Source organism: Gobio gobio, assembly GCF_949357685.1.
Source record: "Gobio gobio genome assembly, chromosome: 5".
Taxonomy (NCBI): Eukaryota; Metazoa; Chordata; class Actinopteri; order Cypriniformes; family Gobionidae; genus Gobio; species Gobio gobio.
Window position 1 is genome coordinate 60,466,259 of NC_137101.1, and position 22,576 is coordinate 60,488,834.

Here is a 22,576-nt window from a genome sequence, read left to right on the forward strand (position 1 = left end):
AGATATCACTTGTTGACGCTTTCACCCCGGAATTAGGCACGTAATGATCTTCCAGATTCTGGAGCAGGCGCCAGCTTGTCCAGAACAACATATATAAACCATTTTATAATGGTTATATCAGTCAAAGTTGCTCTTCTATCAGCTTGAATCAGTCGGCCCATTCTCCTCTGACCTCTAGCATCAACAAGGCATTTTCACCCACAGGACTGCTGCATACTGGATGTATTTCCCTTTTCACACTATTCTTTGTAAACCCTAGAAATGGTTGTGCGTGAAAATCCCAGTAACTGAGCAGATTGTGAAATTCTCAGACCGGCCCGTCTGGCACCAACAACTATGCCACGCTCAAAATTTCTTAAATCACCTTTCTTTCCCATTCTGACATTCAGTTTGGAGTTCAGGAGATTGTCTTGACCAGGACCACACCCCAAAATGCATTAAAGCAACTGCCATGTGATTGCTTGATTAGATAATTGCATTAATGAGAAATTGAACAGGTGTTCCTAATAATCCTTTAGGTGAGTGTATATACACATAATTATATTAAAGCAGCGGTAGATTCCAGAATCTTTCACAGTCGATCACTGGGCACTCAGCGCTCATGAACTTTACCGTCATAGCCTACTAGAGCGCTGACTTTGTACTTTTGACTGAATTGTTTGCTTTATTTCTTATTGGATAGCTTCCTACACCTTTTACTTGCAATTTTATAATGGCTATTATTGATTATTTAAACTGATATTTAACAAAGAGAGGGTTGTGTTTATCATATTTGATTTTATTACAGTGAAGATAATCAGAGTACATATTCACATATTGCATGAACCACATATTAATAGGTTGAGTTTTATATTTCATTTTGTGTTAAATATACATGCAGTGAAGATAATCAATGAATTCTTTGCCTGGACCACATTTGTGTGGCTAGTAATGTTTAAGATTCTTCGAATACAAATGAAGAGGCAGAGGGGCGTTGTAAAACATATTTTGTTTTGTTATCGTCTAAAATATACATACAGATAACCGTGAGTAGCCAGAGTGAGCGGAGTGATGCTATCAAGAATGCTGTTCCATTTGCAGAATTACTGGACTCCCGTCCTCGGGACTTGGCAAGTCCAAACTACCAAAGACCCCAAGAGTGACACTCTCAAGCATTCAGAGTAAAAATGGCAAAACAGCTTCAACTCTTCTGGGAAGGCTTTCCACAAGGTTTGTGTTTATGGGAATTTTTGACCTAATGCTCTTCTAGAAGTGCATTAGTGAGGTCAGGCACTGATGTTGGACGAGAAGGCCTGGCTCACAGTCTCTGCTAGACTGGGTAAACCCTGATCTGCCGGCGATATGATTTCACCCCAGCTCAGTCTCAGTCTGGAAACCTGTACATTCATTTCTTTTGCTTCTGTTACACTTTTGAGGGAACCAATCACAGACTGGCTTATCCACCTGGCACGCTATTGGCGGGTTTAACATGATGACGGATAGTGAAGCGATGGGCTGTTGCCTATGGTTGTTGCCCGTTTATCACGCCTCTTGTGATCTGATTGGTTGAAGAGCTATCCAATTACATACATAGTTATTTGAATTATGCTCGTTTATCACGCCTCTTGTGGTCTGATTGGTTAAAGGACTATCCAATTACATACAGAGTCATTTAATTTATGCTGGTTGTTCAAGCCTCTTGTGCAGTAGAAAACACAGAGCAGACTCCCCAGACCAATGTTCAATCTTAAATTGATCTTGGTCTGGTGAAAGCCAGACAAAGTCTCCGCTCTAATTCATCCCAAAGGTGTTCTATTGGGTTAAGTTCAGGACTCTGTGCAGGCCAGTCAAGTTCCTCCACACCAAACTCGCTCATCCAGGACCGAGGCTTTGTGCACTGGTGCACAGTCATGTTGGGACAAGAAGAGGCCGTCCTCAAACTGTTCCCACAAAGTTGTGAGCATAAAATGTTCCAAAAATGTCTTGGTAAAGAATTAAAAGTTCCTTTCACTGGAACTAAGGGGCCATGCCCAACCCCTGAAAAAAAACCACATGCCATAATCCCCCCCTCCACAAAAACTTTACACTTGGCACAATGCAGTCAGGCAAGTCCTGTTCTCCTGGTAACAGTCAAACCCAAACTCGTCCATGGGATTGCCAGACAGAGAAGCGTAATTGGTCACTCCAGAGAACATAGTCTCCACATCTCTCTCATTAGTAGTGAGAACATTTCTCGAATGGATTTATTGCACAGGTGGCAACCTATCACAGTACCACGCTTGAAACCAATGAACTCCTGAAAGCGACCCATTCTTTCACAAATTTTTGTAGAAGCATTTGCATTCCTTGTGCTTTATTTTATGCGCCTGTGGCCATTAAGTGATTGGAACACCTGAACTCAGAATGATTTGGAGGGGTTTTCCAATACTTTTGGCAATATAATGTATATCTGTGTTTACCAGTTTCAGATTGTAGAGGTATCTCCTCGTTTAGCGATAAATTCCTCCTCATCTTTACCTACGCCTTTCACCATAGTTCTTTTTGCTCTGCACTAGAGATGTCAGTTTTACCGGTAAGATATCGCCCATCTCTATTACGAAGCTCTTTCCACACTGTTGGCAGGTTTAAAGCTTCTCTTCGGTGTGAACTCTCATGTGGAGTTTAAGATTTTCTTTTCGAGTGTAACTCTTTCCACAATGTGGGCAGATGTAAGGATTCTCTCCAGTGTGAACTCTCATGTGGCCTTTAAGATGCCCTTTATTTGTGAAACTCTTTCCACACTCTTGGCAGGTGTAAGGCTTCTCTCCAGTGTGAACTCTCATGTGGCCTTCAAGACGTTCTTTTCGAGTGAAACTCTTTCCACACTGAGGGCAGGTGTAAGGCTTCTCTCCAGTGTGAATTCTCATGTGGGCTTTAAGTTGGATATTTTGAGTGAAACTTTTTCCACACTGTTGGCAGGTGTAAGGCTTCTCTCCAGTGTGAATTCTCATGTGGTCTTTAAGATGCCCTTTATAAGTGAAACTTTTTCCACACTGTTGGCAGGTGTAAGGCTTCTCTTCTGTGTGAATTCTCATGTGGGCTTTAAGTTGGATATTTTGAGTGAAACTTTTTCCACATTGTTGGCAGGTGTAAGGCTTCTCTCCAGTGTGAATTCTCATGTGGGCTGTAAGATTCCCTCTTTGAGTGAAACTCTTTCCACACTGTGGGCAGGTGTAAGGCTTCTCTCCAGTGTGAATTGTCATGTGGGCTTTAAGTTGCATTTTTTGAGTGAAACTGTTTCCACACTGTTGGCAGGTGAAAGGCTTCTCTCCAGTGTGAACACTTGTGTGGCCTTCAAGATATTCTTTTCGAGTGAAACTCTTTCCACACTGTTGGCAGGTGTAAGGCTTCTCTCCAGTGTGAATTGTCATGTGAGCTGTAAGATTCCCTCTTTGAGTGAAACTCTTTCCACACTGGGGGCAGGTGTAAGGCTTCTCTCCAGTGTGAATTGTCATGTGGGCTTGAAGTTGCCTTTTTTGAGTGAAACTGTTACCACACTGTTGGCAGGTGAAAGGCTTCTCTCCAGTGTGAACTCTCATGTGGGCTTTAAGATGCCTTTTTTGAGTGAAACTTTTTCCACACTGTTGGCAGGTGAAAGGCTTCTCTCCAGTGTGAACTGTCATGTGTTCCTCAAGATGTTGTTTTCGAGTGAAACTCTTTCCACACTGTTGGCAGGTGTGAGGCTTCTCTCCAGTGTCAATACTTGTGTGCTTCTTATGGTTTGCTTTTATAATAAAAATCTTTCCACAGTTTTTGCGGGTGAACGTCTTCTCTCCAGTGTGAAAATTCCAGTGGACTTTAGGTTGTCGTTTTTCAATAAAACTCTTTCCAGGCTTTTGAGTGATTTGTTGTTGCCCATCCAGATCTTTCTCTTCCATTTCATTTAGTTCTTGATTCTCCAATTTCAGTGCCATCAGATCTAACAGACAAAAACAAATTAACCCCAGTTTAATGGCACAAAATAACAGACATCAAGACATTAAAACATTTAAGGCAAAACAAAAAACATATACAGTTGTGTTAAAAATAATAGCAGTCCAAAATCACTAACCAGATCAGTCACTGTTTTTGGTAGAAATTATATTTCTACATGGCGAATATTTTACAAGTAGGTGTAGTAGAGTAATAGAAAACCAATAGACCCAACAGTCATGACGCATGTCTAGGGGCCACAGACAGTTTGTCAGACGACTCCAAGAATTGTGGTATGTAGTGCAATCGTCCTGGGCTGGAATACATGTTCAAAGATGCCATAAGTTAGTAGACTCCATGCAACACAGACGTGAAGCAGTTCTCAGAAACCGTGGTTATAAGACTAAATATTAGTCCAGTGATGACAAGAAAGCCAAATCTTCAAGCATTTTTCAGTTTATACAGTAAATGTTTGACTTTCTAAAGAAAAAAACAAAAACAAAAACATTTTTTTTAAACAACCTAATATTACTTTTTCTTCACTATCTGTAAAATAATAACAAATCTGATACATTTTTCTTCATGTTTTGATTTATAATAAAATAATTATAATAATAAATTTTATTTGTAATGCACTTTACATTAAACAAAATATCAAAGTGCTACAGAATTAAAACAATAAAAAAAGAAGAATAAATAAAACTGAAAAATTAAAGTAACAAATCAATCTAAAGCGCTGCTAAAAAGGTGGGTTTTAAGACCACGTTTAAAAGCATCTACAGTCTGTGGGATCCGCAAGTGGTCAGGGAGAGCATTTCACAGACGGGGGGCAGCTGAGCAGAAGGCCCGATCTCCCATAGTACAGAGTTTGGAGTTTTGAGAAGAAAAGTTGAAACAGAACGGAGATTACATGTGGATGTTTGTGTGGTGAGGAGTTCCTTGAGATAGGGGGGTGCGTCACCATGGATGCACTGATGAATGAGGAGGGAGATCTTACACTCAATCCTGAGCGAGACAGGAAGCCAGTGGAGTGATTTGAGAATGGGGGTGGAGATTTTTGCCTGGGATCCCGATAAGGAGTGCATTGCAGTAGTCCAGCCTGGAGGAGACAAAGGCGTGGACAAGCTTCTCCGCATCTGCCAGTGTTAGTATGGGACGAAGTTTTGCAATGTTACTGAGGTGGTAGAAGGAGGTCTTACACAGATGTTTGATGTGAGCTTCAAAAGTAAGTTGGGATTCCATTCTGAGCCCCAGGTTGGATACTGATGTAGAAAGTGGAATGTCCTGATTAGAGAAAGCAATGCTGGTGATAACGGATTTCCAGACCTGAAGTTTAGTGCCAACTAGGATTGCTTCAGTCTTGGAGCTGTTTAGCTGAAGAAAGTTTTGTTTCATCCACGCCTTTATCTCATCCAGGCAAGTCATCAAAGTGGATTTTACTGTTGATTATAACATCAAAGTTAGGTCAGCAGAGGGGGAAGAATTTGTCCTAAGGTAAAGTTGAGTGTCATCAGCATAGCAGTGAAAAGAAATCACGGCCAAGGGGGAGCAAGTAGAGGATGAACAGGATGGGGCCGAGCACTGAGCCTTGAGGGACACCGCAGGTGACGTTGTGTGACAGGGATGTAGCTTCTCCCAACGCAACATATTCAGTTCTCCCAGTGAGATAAGATGAGAACCAGTTGTGGACAGATTCAGAGAACCCGATGGTGGAATGTAGACGGTGAAGGAGGATGTTATGATCAACAGTATCGAAAGCTGCAGTTAAGTCCAGGAGGATGAGAAGGGATGGGGAACCAGCATCTGCCACCATCAATAGGTTGTTTGTGACCCTGACCAAAGCTGTTTCTGTGCTGTGTCCTGTGCGAAAACCAGACTGAAATTTCTCATAAAGATTGTTTTGATTTAAATGGACCTGAAGCTGTGCAGCAACAACTTTTTCCAGCACCTTAGAGAGGTATGGAAGGTTGGAGATGGGTCTGTAGTTGTCAATAATATCTGGGTCTAAAGTGGGTTTTTTAAGAAGTGGTCTGATGATAGCATTTTTGAGTGATGAAGGAACATGGCCGGCCTGGAGGGAATGATTAATGATCTTGGTTATAAGGGGACTCAAGACACAGAGGTTAGATTTTACTAAGTCTGTGGGAAAAGGATCCAGTGCACCTGTGCGGATAGTTTCATCTTTCTGATGATGTCCTCAACCTTGCGCTCTGTGATGATGGAGAAGCAGCAGAGATGTTGTAAAGTCCCAGGCTGTGGATCGACAGTCGGGACAGGCAGAGCAGAGGTGCAAGAAAGGTGAAAGTGGATGTTGTCTACTTTGTTCCTAAAAAAAGGTCATGAACTTATTGCACCTCTCTTCTGTGGCTTGTGTGAAAAAGAGTGAGTTTGCGGTTTGAGGATGTGATTTATAGTGGAGAAATGTTTCTTGGAGTTATTGTTAATGATGCAAGAGTAGAACTGTGACTGAGCATCTCTCAAGGATCTTGCGTAGGCCTTCTGATGCTCTCTATAAGATAGCCTATGAACAGTGAGTCCTGAAAGCTTGAGATGCCTCTCAAGTACAAGCCCAACCGTCTTCATCTTCGGGAGTTTGTCGGTGTACCAGGGGGCTGAGCTCGAGAAGGTGACCACTCTAGTTCTGACAGGGGAATGTAGATGGCACCCAAGATGGCGGCGCGAGTAGTTCGCGAGGCTCTGGGTCTCTCCAGATTCTGCAATTTTGCTGTATTTTTCTTGCTCGTCTCGGGCCTGTTCGTGCAGAACAGTTGTGCCGTAACATCGTACACCCGTGGTGAGATTTTGGATATTGGTTTGCGAAATTCCGACAGTTTTATGGACAATCTTCGACTCCTTCCTGAGATCGCTAGGACACCCGAGGCTATGCACTCTACCCGGCCGGGCAGAAGTGCTCGCAGGCGGCGTCGAGAACGTAAACAAAGGAGGGGGAAGCGCGGAGGTCTGAAAGCTAAGCTAAGGCTAACTCCACAACGGCTCTCTTTACCCAGCATTTTCCTTGCCAATGTACGGTTGCTAGTGAACAAAATGGAGGAGATTCGACTCAGCATCACACACAGCAAGAAACTTTTGAACTATAACGTCCTAATCTTCACGGAAACCTGGTTAAACAGCGGAATACCGGACACCGCTATTGAGCTAGCGGGATGCCACACGCTCCGGGCGGATAGAACATTAGATGGCTCCGGTAAGACCAGAGGTGGTGGATTGTGCATTTACATTAACAAAGCTTGGTGCACAAACTCTGCTATTGTTGGGAGTCATTGTTCAGCTAACCTCGAGTTTCCGATGGTTAAATGAAGACCGTTTTATCTACCGCGGGAGTTCACTTCCACCATTATAACTGCAGCCTATATTCCCCCGGATGCTGATGCCAACCTTGCTATGAAAGAACTTCACACAGCCATCAGTAAACAACAGACTGATCACCCGGAAGCTGCTTTTATTGTTGCAGGTGACTTTAATCATTCAAACTTAAAGTTAGTGCTACCCAAGTTTCACTAGCATGTTTCCTGCCACAACAGAGGAAACAAAACCTTAGACCATGTTTACACAAACATGGCTGGCGCTTACGTTGCGACACCCCTCCCCCACCTGGGGAGTTAGACAGTTAGATCACCTGTCTTTGTTCCTCACCCCCAAATATGCACCCCTCATCAACCGTGTGAAGCCATCAGTGAAGACCATCAAGGTGTGGCCTGCGGGGGTTGATTCCACACTCCAGGAAAGGTTTCTACACACAGACTGGAGTGTGTTTGCTTCTCAAGCCACAGACATTGACTCCTACACCTCCTCTGTATTGGATCATATTAATACCACCATTGACAGTGTTACAACCCAGAAACAGATCACCACATACCCAAATCAGAAGCCATGGATGAACAGGGAAGTGCGACTCCTGCTGAAGTCACGCAATACTGCCTTCAGATCAGGAGATGCACAATCCTACAGCACATCCAGAGCAAACCTGAAGAGGGGGATCAAACAGGCCAAGTACTGCTACAAGCTAAAGATAGAGGGACACTTTTCCAACTCTGACCCTCGACGCATGTGGCAGGGCATTCAGGCCATCAGTGACTACAAACCCACCCACTCCACCCCCGCAGCCACTGATGTCAACTTCCTGAACGAGCAAATTACTTCAGTGCTCGCTTTGAAAGAGACAACAGAGAAACTGCCACCAAGCTCAAACCCTCAGATGACCACCCACCAATCACACTCTCCTCCACGGATGTCTACAAGGCACTGAGCCGGATCAGCGCGCACAAGGCTGCTGGACCAGACAACATCCCTGTACGTGTTCTCAGGGCATGTGCGGAGCAGCTCGCTGGGGTTTTTACAGACATTTTCAACCTGTCTCTTGCCTAAGTAGCTGTACCAACATGCTTTAAACGCACTTCCATTGTGCCAGTGCCAAAACACTCTAGCCCGAGGTGCCCTAATGACTACCGCCCTGTAGGACTCACACCCATCGTCATGAAGTGCTTTGAGCGGCTGGTCCTGGGACACCTAAAAGACTCTCTACCATCCACATTGGACTCACACCAGTTTGCCTACCGCAGCAATAGGAGCACAGAGGATGCCGTTTCCATGGCACTTTACTCTGTGCTCACTCACCTGGACAATAAGAACACTTATGCACGCATACTGTTTGTTGACTCATACTGTTTGTTGCTCATCGTGGACTCCAGGAAGGAGTCAAGAGGCACACACGACACCATCCACATCAATGGAATGGCTGTTGAACGTGTCTCCAGTTTCAATTTCCTGGAGATCCACATCTCGGCGGACATGTTGTGGACGACCAACACCTCCAGCCTGGTCAAGAAGGCTCACCAGCGCCTCTTCTTCCTGAGGACACTAAGGAAGAATCAGCTCTCCTCGGCAATCCTGGTGAACTTATATCGCTGCGCAATAGAAAGCATCCTGACCAACTGTGTGGCAGTATGGTATGGGAGCTGCTTTGTTGCGGAGCGCAAGGCACTGCAGCGGGTGGTGAAAACTGCCCAGCGCATCACAGGGACTCCACTACCTGCCATCGAGCACATCCAGAGGAAACGCTGTCTTCATCGAGCTCGCAGCATCCTCAAGTAGGGTTGGGCGATGTCCCCTAAATTGGCAGTTGACGATGTTTACAGTAAAACATTGTGATGGTCGATGATATCGTCGTTTTAGGTTTTAAGGGGGGTGGGGGGTAGGTAAATAGGTAGATAATATACTATATCTCTTTACATAAATAGCTACTATTCTCTTAAAACTATAATTTCGTTATTTTTACTAACCCAAATAATGACTCATCCGCTAGTTTGCATGTGAGGGGGAAAAATAGGTTCCTTCCACTTAAGAGTTGAGCTCTTTTTATTTTAATATATCTCTTTACATAAATACTATTTTCTACTTTTAAAAAAATTACTTCGTTATTTTACTACCCCAGTGTTTTGTATGTGAATGCTGTTTCACGTGAATATTACCACAGGAGTGAAGCACAAAGCTTAGCCTAGAAAGGAAATAACGGTCAGAGAGCACTTTTTCATTCTGTTTTGCGATCTGGATCTGGACACTCGACTTTCCGTGAATTTTAACAATAGGCCTAGTCCATTTTATCCCAATGGACATGGACATCTCGTTTCTTTTCCCAAATCTTCACTCGCGGCTCACCCATGTTCACAGGGGATTATAAACGTTTCTTCCTTTCGTTTGCTTATAATTAAGTCTATTATAACTATTCACATCATTTACTGTGGTAAAGTATAAAAAACACTGTAGGACGAATACCTTATTACTTCAAATTTTATTTAACAGTTTGTTATTAAACTTGGTAAGGCGCGTCAAGTTTGGTTTATTTGAATAGCGCCTTTCACACACACACACACACACACACAAACACACACACACGCGCCGGTGATTTTAGTTTCGTTTTCTCTGGCAGTGAATAATCAAAGATTGCCTAAATGTCTTGACCCTGTGGAAGATAAAATCCGCTCTTTAGACCTTTTACAACAAGTGTTGCTTTGCAACATCAGTAGAACATATGAAGACGAAGATATTCGAAAAAGTGTCTATCCAGATTGTGTTCCGCATTCCTCTCAAAGCGCAGAGCGGTATAGCCTATATGACGCATCTTTGCGGGGAAATAGTATGAATCAAATATTTTTCTTACTAATATTTAATTTTCTTATATTCTTGAGGTTACCATTATTAACTGAAAATCGTTTAAATGTTTTATAGGCTGTGTTGTTTCACTGACGGAAGTGCTTAAATAAACACGCATGCTTATGGATGTTTCAGCCTCAAATGATTTCAAAATGTAGGCTATATATATATATATATATATATATATATATATATATATATATATATATATATATATATATATATATATATATATATATATATATATGGCATAGACTACAGTATTTAAAATTGCATATATGCATTAGTTACATTCTCAATTTAATTTACAGAGCAATCCCTGCTAAGTTTTTAGTTGAACTAATACTATAGAAGAGGATTAGTGTGTGTCGCACTTGCAACGGGGGCGTGGCATCACGATGATATCGTCCATCGGCACAACCCTATCCTCAAGGACTCCTCTCACCCAGCCCACAGACTGTTTTCTCTCCTGCCCTCCGGCAGGCGTTTCAGGTGCCTCCGGACCAGGACCAGTAGACTAAAGAACAGTTTTTTCCCCAGAGCTGTCTCTTTACTGAACTCAAACCCCCGTTGATCCACTTCCCTCATATACTGCTAACTCTCCTACCTCACACCTGCCTTCACTTTGTTATTTGCACTACCGACTGTTTATTACAGTAACAACTGTTTACTTATGCATTTTGCACTACCATGCCTTAACTGGATTATGCTCATTTGCACTGCCGACTGTTATTTACAGTACCAACTGTTTACATTTGCATTTTGCACCTTACATTTAACTGTAATATCCAACCACTTTCCACTGCACTTTTACACTTTTTTCGGATAGCTTCTGTCCATAATTTATTGCACTACCTTAATCCAATGCTATATTCCTCATCTTAGCCTAACATATCATTGTATACCTCTATCTGTAAAATTCTGTTTATAGCAATAGCCATCTGTATATTATATTCATAGTACATATTCACCTGTAAATTCTGTTTATAGTAATAGTAATCTGTATATTATTCACTGTACATATTCACCTGTAAATTCATACATATCCATGTCCTGCACTTATGCAACCATTGTATATCCTGCACTTGCTGCTATTGCACTTCTGGTTAGACCTAAACTGCATTTTGTTGCCTAGTACTTGTACTTGTGTAATGACAATAAAGTTGAATCTAATCTAATCTAAAGATCAAGAATGTTGCTCAGAGATTGGTTGTAGAAGTCAACTGACTCCGTGACTGAGGAGAGATCAGCAGAGGAGAGTTGCTTGGGGTCTATAGTTAAAGTGTCTTGGTTAATCTTTTTCAGGTTCCAGAAGAAAATTTGTTTTGGGGGGCCGATAAATAAGGAGTATTGTCAAAGAAAAAGGGGGTTTACATTTAAAAGCAAGGTATTCAAATTATGACACTGTGGGCAAAGGGAGAAAAGACAGCTCCAATGTTTGTCTATGAATTACAACTAAGCCACCACCACAACCAGTGTTACGGGCTTTCTCCAGGTAGCTGTAACCAGGGGGACAGGCTTCATTTAGGGCTGAGTAAACTGCAGGCTGATGCCATGTTTCTGTTAAGCACATAAGGTCTAATCCCTTATCCATGATGTGGTCTTGGACGAAAGATGATTTATTTGTGAGGGATTGTGCATTAAAAAGTTCCATTTTGAGCATTGATGGGGTGGTGAATCTCGTTATTGGCCGTAAAACACTAAAATCTTGCGGTGTTTCCCGTATTACCAACACAGCAACACTGTTCTGAGGACGCGGTAGATGTGCGACAGTGGTCCAGATGGATGGGATGGCTGAAGCAGAGTGTTCAGGCTGATGGTAAACAAGCCCACGACGAGAGCCTCTTTGGATGTAACGCGGTCGGCGCAGAAGTCCATGTTCCTTAATGACCGTAATGCACACCAGAATGGTGTGGTTGTTGAAATTTAGCAGCTGCGGGATGGAATATTTGAGCTTCATGGGCCGCTGGAAGGTTTTGACTAGCGCTAGGCATTAGCCAAAACACAGAGCTTAAACACTGTCAGGCACAGCGAGAAGATGGTCCATACCATGACATAAGCCAACTCCCAGCTAGTACTGCAAGGGCAGCGGTCCTAGGCTCGAGGGCAAACTGCAACGGGACAGCTGATGGGGATCACCAGCAAACAGCTGATATTTAGTAGAGATAGCAGTAGGTGAGTTAATGTCCATTAAATTACTACAGAAAGAGTTACATTTAATCTCAGAACCTATATTCGTAACAATTTCCTTTCTTTAGGACAATTTCCAAAGTCTTTTTTTTAAATCATGTTTGGATTCTGTGTGTTCAGGACACTACCACAGGTGTTATTGAAGTGGTTTGGAATAGAGGACTGTGCGATTTGGGGAAAATATCTAATTGTGATTTTTATTACTGATATTGCAATTGGATTTGTAAAGTCAAGCATTCAGCTCAATATTCTCAATAGTGTGCGTGCGGCACACCCTCTAAAATAAAGGAGAACAACATCCTCCAGGAACTTGCGTTCTGCCAGTGAACGACGCCTTGTGGTGCCATACCAGAGAGGCATGAAATCGCTGTCACGGACCTTTTCCTGGACCGTTCCCACCTGGTGGAATGACCTGCCTATCTCAATTCGTGCGGCCGAGTCTGTAGCCATTTTCAAAAAACGTCTAAAGACACATCTTTTCCAGCAACACCTGACCGATCGAGAATAGCACTTATCATTCTATTCATTGTCTGTCTGTCTAATTTATTTAAAAAAAAAAAAAAAAAAAAAAAAAAAAAAAATTGGATACTTCTGTGCTAGACTAACTGAGACTTGTTACAGCACTTACATATTGCTGATATTGTTGCCCTTCGACTGCTCTAGCTGCTTCTATTGCCCCCATTTGTAAGTCGCTTTGGATAAAAGCGTCTGCTAAATGACTAAATGTAAATGTAAATGTAAACAACATGCCTTTAACTGCAGACCCCTCCACTACCTTGTAGTCTAGCAGATGCTGTGTGCCTTTCCATCCAATAGATGGTTAGCTTCTTGCTGCCAAAATGCAGTTAGTGCTGCCTACAGAATGCATTCTAATTCAAGAAAAAGAACTGTGTAGCGGACAGCATATTCCAGGACCCAGTTTATGGCTGGGCCCCTCTCTTACCCCTTTTCCACCAAAGCAGAGCCAGAGCTAGATCGGAGCCAGAGCCTAGTTTCAAATCGGTTCTTTGTGTTTCCACACACAAAGCCCCAGCTCCGAGCCAGGAAAAGTGGTTCTTAAGTAGCACCAAAACATTGCTGGGCTAGAACAGGGCTAGAAGTAAGAACCGATTACGTCAGGCGCTGGGGGCGGGGTCAACAAGACGAACACAAACTTTAGATCCACCATTTTTGAAATAGCAGCTAATGGAGCTAACAGCTGCTGTTCGTTTGTAATCTCCGTCTATACAAATTACGGCGAACTACATGAATGCGTTGGATTCGCTGTGTTTGTGTTGTGTTTTGATGCCGATGTAGGATCGGAAAGCCATGTGAATGAATAGTAACGCAACGTTTGCATTGTTGATGGATGGCTTATTCGCAGTGGTGCTGTGCAGAGACCGATCGCCGTATTATAACGAGTCCAGCGAGAGCACATGACTCCTTATGCTTTTGATTCACTCATGCGTTTTTTTTATATCATACGTGGATCGGTCTGCGCAGTGACGATGCATCTCGAACAAGCCTGGTGTGTTTGTGTTTCCTGCTGCCCAGGGTTGCCAGGTTTTCACAACAAACCCGCACAATTGCTACTCAAAACAAGCCCAATCGCGTTCCAGGGGGGGATTCCCCAGTAAAAATCACATTTGGGGGTAAAATATGTGTTTTTTGGCACTAAAATTCGCATTCCCGGGGCTAAATATCACATAATTGGGGTCGCTTCATCCCGCAGACATGAAAAAACAGCCCGCGGCAAAACCACATACTTGGCAACATTGCCGCTGTCTCGCTCTAGCACTGCCTTGGTGGAAAAGGGGTATCTGTCCATAACATTGGACAAAGGTTTCCTACTTTTTCATTGGATCTTGGTGGACTGACACAAACAAACTGTCCAACGCCATCAGATAAAGATGCTAGGACAACAGCCAGACACCTCTTGGAGGGCCAAGAAGACCAGCTCTAGTGCCAAGAGCCTTTCCCACTGCATTGCCAAGCCCAGGAAGGACAAATGGTAAATGGACTGCATTTATATAGCGCTTTTAACAGACCTACGGCCATCCAAAGCGCTTTACATTTGCCTCACATTCACCCATTCATACACTCATTCACACACCGACGGCGGTGTCAGCCATGCAAGGAGCCATCCAGCTCGTCGGGAGCAGCTGAGGTTAGGTGTCTTGCTCATGGACACCTCGGCACTTGGTCAGGTGGAACCGGGGATCGAACCACCAACCTTCCAGTTTGTAGACAACCTACATGAACCACTGAGCCACTGCCGCCCCAGACAAGACATCTCATTGGTCCACACGCAGTTTCTGCCCGTCACCCAAATCTCTAATGTCCGGGTCTATAACTGCCATAAAAATCCCACAGGACCTTAATATTAGTGGATAAAGGTACCCTTTCAAACGACACACCTTGTTCTGAGTCTGTCTGGCGAGGATGAGACTGTGACAGGGCAACCAAGTTCTGAGCCTCTGGTTAATCCAGAGAGACAACAAAAGATCCAAGGATCTGAGTCTACAGCTTGTGAGGCAGCAACAGATATGACAACGTTCTGAGCCTCCAGCCTGTGAGGAAAGAGATATTAACAACCACTACGTTCAGAGGTTTAGTCCAGCGAGACGACTACAGCACGTCCCGAGTCTCCATGCCAGAGAGACAAAAGCGGATTGACCAAGTCCTGAGTGTCTGACCCACAGAGTCAGAAGACACACAGAGACATTTGCAACAAGGTTAAGCTCAGGAGAGATAACCTTCACTTCGAGGTTCCTTCATCTGCGTGTTCCAGATTAAGGACCTTCTGCACCTACTTCAGGGCCTCCTCTGCATGTTCCAGATTTTAGGACCCTTTGGTGCTCCAGGAGATCAGCATCCCACAGATCTTCGTGTTCAAGACTGTTGAAACGGATTCCAGCTCCTTTCCCACTGCATTGTCTCCCAGCACAACCAGTGGATGAAGTCACCTCCATCGTACTGCTTACTCAACCAAGTGGAATGTAAATATCACTTAACCAAACCTCTTTCCAGAGACCTTGGCATTGTTGTATATTATCAGTATATGATTTTCTAATTTACATTAGAGGTAATTTAACTGATGCTAGTTAATAACAAATAATATTTTGTTTATTTGTTTGATGCATAATAAGGTTCTTCACCTTAGTTTCAGAGAAGTTTATCTTTCCATAAGATAACACTACTCTCCCATAGCTACACTCAACTTAATCACATGTATTTTATGCATCTTATGCACTTTATTCCTTTATCATTCATTGTATTCACTTAGTAGCGGTGTTAGTTATTCTTGTTTATCTTTTGTTAATAAAATCTATTTTATTACAACTGTGTCTTACTTGTGCTGATAATACAGAAAAGGCTCTACAAGTTAGAAATCTCACCAATCTTTCAGATAAATCAGCTGACCAACTCTCCCCACTTTACATTCAATCTAAAATGATTGAACAGCCTCCTGTTCTGAGTGTTCTCATAGAGCCAAGGTAAAAGACCTTGACTAGTGTCCCAAACTAAGAGAGGGGGAAGGTGGTCATCTGATGTACTCATAACCACACATTAAGTGACGTGTGATCCAAAATTCACTACGTCCGCGTAGAAGTGAGTACCAATCACTACCTTACTTGGCGTCCTTGGATGGACGAAGGTAAAATCACTATTTAATTGGCGTCCCTTGTTTGGGCCCAAAAGTGAAAATATTACTACTGAGGAGAAAACTTATTTTTCAACATTTATGACTATTTCTTTTTAAATTAAACAATCACTTTTCTCTAGTGCAAACCTTTTCCAGTAAGAACAAATAAAGTACCTGTAAACAAGCTATTCTGACTTTGATATAAGGTAAGCTTAAATTGACAAAAACACAAAATACTGATCACAAATGCTACACAAAATATGCAACTAAATCAACTAAAACAGGACAGACAGGCGATTCGATTAATCGAATTTGATCTCTTTGATCAATGCATGGGTAAAACTTGCAAAGCAAATATGCTGGATATGGAACATGATGGGGGAAAAACCTAAATTAGAAACAATAAGTGAAATTGCTAAAGAGTGTGATTACAAAAGCAGATTATTTCTAAAGATTATTTCTATTGTGCAATTAATTTAGTTTATATCTCTTTCCTGTTCTTGTTAATTGTTATGATGAAGAAAGGTGCTGATAATGTGCTGATATTCCCAGTGCACTTACATATTTCACACTTGTATGTATATTCCCAATAAATATATTTTTTATAAAAAAGTAGATATTGGGGTTAATATCTTCTCATAATATAGGATTTTCTCAGTTTGAAGGCAGCATTAAGCTGGGCATACACTGTGATTTCTGTGTGATTTTAGGAATTATAAGCCTATAATTAAAATGATTATCAGTAAATATGTTAGAACACTGCAATAATATCTCAATCAAAAGAAAGAGCAGCTTTATTTAAAAAACAACTTGTTTAAAACGAAATGGGCCTATACTTCTCTTCTAATTTTTTTCACAAAATGGACCAAGAGAAATATTAAGAATATAAATTAAGACAGTTATAGGCTACGTTATCAGCATATGGTAAAGTAGATTTATCTCTTATAACATGCATCGAAAGCTTGTCAGATTTTACTTTCAGTAGTGAATAACTAGTAGTTTTGAGACTTCACCGACTGGATGGACAACGGTTTACATTTCCCGTGATAAAGTAAATATTAAATAGTAAATAAAAGTAAATAAATTGTTATAAAGTAAAACAAGTAAATTAATGTTCAAAGTTAAATGAATAAAAGAGGAACTGGATAGGTTACACGGTGGTTTGAACGTCTTAAATTATCCATTTTACAACACGAACTGGAGGTAAGCAACAGTTTGATAAATTACTTCTATTTGATAACTGCCTACAGAACTTAAAGATCTCCCTCTTTTCGTTTTCTTTCTTGCTGCATTAAAGATGAAATGGTTAAACTTCTGCTTTCGCGCAGGCGCAGTGATGAGAAATAGAGCAATCAGTTCGTAGCTCTGCTTCAGCTTTGCGATAACCTCACGAGGGGCGACCAGAATTACTGACACGCCAGAAATTCATCCGACCATCCGATTGCCGATCTGACAAAGAGGTTTGTTGCCTCTGGTTTCCCTCTGTACACTGCACGAACACCTCACAACAAAAGATGTACGATAAAGCTGAAAATCGTCCCGACCCAAGTCGGAATGCCTTTTCAAGTTCAGAATTCGGTTTGAAATCGGACAAAAATCGCACAGTGTATGCCCAGCTTTATTATATGTCAGGTCATGTTATGTCAACATGTCTGTCCACATGAGGCGACCAACTCCATGGCAAATAAAACATTTTTTTTTGTTTGTTTGTTTTTTTAAGTAGGGCACACTTCAAACATATCACTCATTTCTGTAGAGCTGGACATTTGAATAAGGATCAAATGACTGAGTTCAGCTTTGAGAATGAAACCAACCTGTTTGTTCCTCAGTTTCTTCATATTTCAAACTGAATACTTCTTCAATCTTCAGGTCTTCTTCAATCTTCTTGTCTTCACTCTCCTCTTTAATAAACGCCATCTTTGTTTGTGTCTCAGTTTCTTCATGTTTCAATGTTTCTTCAATCGTCTCGTCTTCATTCTCCTCTTTAATAAACACCATCTTTGTTTGTGTCTCAGTTTCTTCATGTTTCAATGTTTCTTCAATCGTCTCGTCTTCATTCTCCTCTTTAATAAACACCATCTTTGTTTGTGTCTCAGTTTCTTCATGTTTCAATGTTTCTTCAATCGTCTCGTCTTCATTCTCCTCTTTAATAAAGACCATCTTTGTTTGTGTCTCAGTTTCTTCATGTTTCAATGTTTCTTCAATCGTCTCATCTTCATTCTCCTCTTTAATAAACGCCATCTTAAAAATAAGAATAATCACAGAAATAAAAAACACATCCAAACTAAATCAGTAGTTCAGTCACTGGTAAGAGAGTCAGTCAGAGTGAGAGTTAATGGCCTTAAATGACCTGATTAGACAACAAAAAAACTCTAAAAACCCTCTAAATACTACAAATTAATAAATAACCATTTATATAGAGTACGTTCACATTTAGACATTGTATGCTACATTTATCCATTTGTAGATATTACATGTACACATTTAACATTATTACATTTAATTTGGCTAACTTTAGGCATAAGACCATATTTAACAACAGAGGAAGCAAAACTTTATGCACTCAATGATTTTTGCTCATGCTTTACTGTCACAAGCAAACTTTAAAATCAATTGAATCTCTTTACAAACAGACACTCAAAATATCTCTAATAATTACCAACATTGCAATATAGTTCAAATACATAATTTATTGAGTTTTGATAGTACTAAACATTTTGTTGATGCTTGCTTGATTTTTTTAAGATTTTAAATGGGTGTGCACATTTCCCTTTATGCCAGTTTATAATGCAGAAAGAAAATAATGGCAAAACAACAAGAGCAATCACTAGAGGAGACTGTGTTGGACAGTTTAGATAAACAACATTTGGGCGATCAGTCTTTTCAGTCAGAGCCATTCATTAATAGAAACTAAAGAAATGGGTAAAGCTAAACAAACTCGTAATCATGTGTAAATTCTAGTAATTTTTGTATGTTTCTGCCATTATTATCTCTAGGAGTGCTACTGTGTTAGTGATTAAATATTGGCTATAATTTAGCAAAAGAGATTGAGAACTGAGGATAGGGTAGATGAAGTGTACATTTCTAGTAATATTCCTTCAATATTTATTAGGGAAGCTGATGAAAAGGAAATAATTGATATTGTTAATAACTGTAAGAGTAAAAAGTGCACTGATTGTAATGATATTGACAAGTCATTATTAAAACATATTATAGAATATATAGTAGAACTATTTACATATATTTGTAAACAGTCATTTTTTAACAGGTATATTTCCAAATAATATGAAAACAGTTATTCCTATATTAAAAAATCGGGGATAGACATCTTTTTTCCAACTACAGACCAATCTCTCTGCTTTCCCAGTTCTCGAAAATTTTAGAGAAATTATTTATTGCAAACTTGATAATTTTATACATAAACACAAACTCTTGAGTGAACATTAGTATGGCTTTAGAGAAAACAGGTCGACCTCAATGGCAGTGATGGAACTGGTAGAAGAGATTTCCACTTCAATGGATAATAATGAATATACTGTGGAGGTGTTCTTTTTTTTTTTTTTTTTTTTAAAGCCTTTGACACCATTGATTGTGGCTTATTAATGATGACATTAGAAAGATATGGTATAAGAGGTATTGCTTACTCTTGGTTAAAAAGTCACCTTGATGACAGATATCAATTTGTATAATTACATTTTGAAAGTCACTTGTGGTGTTCCACAAGGTTCAGTGTTAGGCCCGAAATTGTTTTTACTATATATAAATTATATTTGTAACGTGTCTAATATATAAAAATGGTGATGACACAAATTTGTATTGTTCTGGGAAAGGAAATGGATAGCCATACATGACTTCTTGTGTGGAGGTGTGGGGCCATACATAGAAAACCAATTTAAATCATATATTCTACTAAAAAAGAGCAATAAGGATTGACTATTACAAACCAACAAATAAATTGTTTATTAATTTACAAGCTTTTTTTTTAAAATATATATTTTTTATTCTGTTCAGACAATGTTTAAAGTATATAATAATTTACTTCCAAATTGTATTCAGAAGCTGTTCGAAATAATAGAAAGTCAGCATAAACTAAGAGTAATTCATGTTTAATAAAGGCCAAGAATTAATATAAAAAAATATTTGTCAAAGGGGTAAACCTATGGAATAATATAGAGAAGGAAATAAAACGGTGTAATTCATTTAGTAAATTTAAGAAAATGTTTAAAAACAAGGTGATAAATAATTATATTAGAATAAAAATAATTGGTATATGCAATACTTAATTTATCTTAATACTATTTGAAATGTATACATGTATAATGATCTTTGTAATTATCCTTGTACATCTTGGGAAATGCCTTGTGTAACTCTATTGTTTATAATGTACTAATATAATCCATTAGAAAAAAATAAATCTCATTAGATAAATAAAGGGCAGGCAAAATAAGCAGTGGCTTCAGCCTACACCTTTTTCAGTTATGTATATTTTTCTATTGTATTTTTGTTCCGCTATATTTGATACAAATTCGTTGTGTATGATATAGGTTTTATTATTTGTGGATAATAGTGAATTGTGTGTAAATGTTTGATAAACTGACTCACGATATATAGAGAGAAATGAGACACAGCTTTTCTGTTACTCATGTGTGTATGAGCTTTACTAACAATAAATAACGTTCATTAATGTTAGATAATGCATGTTAAGTTCAAGAATCAAACATTCTTTTAATATTTCTTGTTAAACTATGAAATTGCCTGAACAGTTTGCATCGATTTAAAAGCTTAAAACAAACCTTTCTTCAGCAGAATCACAACAGATGCAGGAGTGTGGCGCAGCCTTATGACGTCACAAAACCACTACAAAATAAAAGTCCTGATCACATGCTCAGATACAGATAGACACAGATAGACATTCACATACAAATAGTAAAACATATATCAGTTGAATTCTTGAAGAAATACATATTTAAATGCGTGTTGGTCAATGATGTGCTAAACATAACTAAGTTATTGCAAAAAATGCGGTGTGATGAAAAAAAGAAAAAAAGCACATTGCAGAAAGTGCTGGGAATATTTAAGTTTTATTAATCTTGTTTTCATCTTGTTTTATTGAAGACCTTAAAACAAGTTCTGTAGCTTTACAAAAGGAATATGCTACAACTTCTGAAAAAATTAATAAATAACTTCCTGTTTTACAGAGGTAGCTATACAAAACAGACATTTGAGTGCTTCCAATGCACAAAGTGCAATCTCTTAAAGGGTTAGTCACCCAAAAAATTAAAATTCTGTCATTAATGACTTCCCCTAATGTCATATTTTTGTTGAAATCCGATGGCTCAGAAAGGCATCCATTGGCTCAATGGCACGGTTCACTCTCAAGACCCATAAAAGGTACTAAAGACATCGTTACAAAGTCCATCTCACTACAGTGGTTCTACAATAACTTTATAAAGCGACGAGAATAGTTTTTGTGCTAAAATCTAAATAATGACTTATAGTGGTGACCGATTTCAAAAAACAGCATCATGAAGATTCGAAGCGTTATGAATCAGCGAGTCGATTCATGATTCGGATCGCGTGTCAAACTGCTGACATACGTCTTTGGCGATCCAAACCGCTGAATCGACTCACTGATTCATAACGCTCCAAACCGCTGAATCGACTCACTGATTCATAACGCTCCAAACCGCTGAATCGACTCACTGATTCATAATGCTCCAAACCGCTGAATCGACTCACTGATTCATAACGCTTCAAAGCTTCATGATGCTGTTTTTTGAAATCGGTCAACACACCGGGAAACTGCTTTGCGTGGTCTTTTACTGTTATTTTTGTTGGCAAATGGGAATTTGCGTGCTTCATCATGGTTTCACCGATATCTCTGGTTTTTCCACGGGGTTCTTGATGACGTTCACGTCGGGTAATTACGTCACTTCAAAACGTTCCCATGGCAATAGCAGGGAAATGGCGGCTCTTGTGTGAAGTAAACAAACATTTTTCAACTTTCTGCTAAAATATATATGACTTTTTTGCAACGAAAATGCGGGGATTATGAAATCATGCTAGCCCCGCATATTTTGCACGCGGAAATAGGCAATTTACGCGGCGAAAGTGCAGCGTATTTGAAAAGATGCGGCCCCCGCATAAATATGCAGACTTTGGCTGATTATGCATTAAATCATGCGATCGCATAATCTCGTTTTTCTGGAGGGACTGTAATTTGTTACTTTCCACCTCTGCCATCATGTTGAAAAAGTAAGGTTTAAACAGTCTGGTTTTCAATTATTTTATAGATATCAATGTTACAGCCGCTCTGGTGCTCCCCGATTGCCTGCCAAAATGGCGGAGTTAAGGCTGCGTGAGGTCAACCTCCGGAGCTCTATTAAGAGTTAGTCTGTACACTGGCAGGGCTGAGTTATAAGAAATGTGTGACACCAGTGGCCAATTTTTAATCATTTAAATTCAGATTTTTATCAAGGAGGAGGTTGTTCCTCATGCGGTGGCCAAATTAAATCAGGATTAGTCCGATGAGAGACAAGCAGTCATGCGCTCTACACTAGATGATCACTTCCTCACATCAACGTGAGAGCATCTCCTTGCCACCATCTCCCAATCTTTCCCCATCTCCAAATCTCTAAGTGGTTATCAGACCCTCTAGGG

At 40.2% G+C, this 22,576-nt stretch overlaps 1 protein-coding gene across 1 annotated transcript; it reads right to left on the reverse strand.

Annotated features, from left to right (window-relative positions):
• Positions 1-765: 765 nt before the first annotated feature.
• LOC307127096 (uncharacterized protein) lies at positions 766-20,777 on the reverse strand. The gene is made up of 3 exons (XM_079818091.1): positions 20,710-20,777; positions 17,731-18,157; positions 766-3,937 (listed from the first exon to the last, which is right to left on the reverse strand). The coding sequence occupies exons 2-3, from the start codon at positions 18,155-18,157 to the stop codon at positions 2,604-2,606; spliced, it is 1,761 nt and encodes a 586-aa protein (XP_079674217.1). The 5' UTR covers positions 20,710-20,777; the 3' UTR covers positions 766-2,603.
• Positions 20,778-22,576: the final 1,799 nt, after the last annotated feature.

Coding starts and splice junctions, on each gene's coding strand:
- LOC307127096 (XM_079818091.1), bottom strand. CDS start 18,157: ATGGCGTTTATTAAAGAGGAGAATGAAGATGAGACGATTGAAGAAACA. Junction 3,938..17,730: donor AGAAACTGAGGAACAAACAG/GTTGGTTTCATT, acceptor TTTGTCTGTTAG/ATCTGATGGCACTGAAATTG.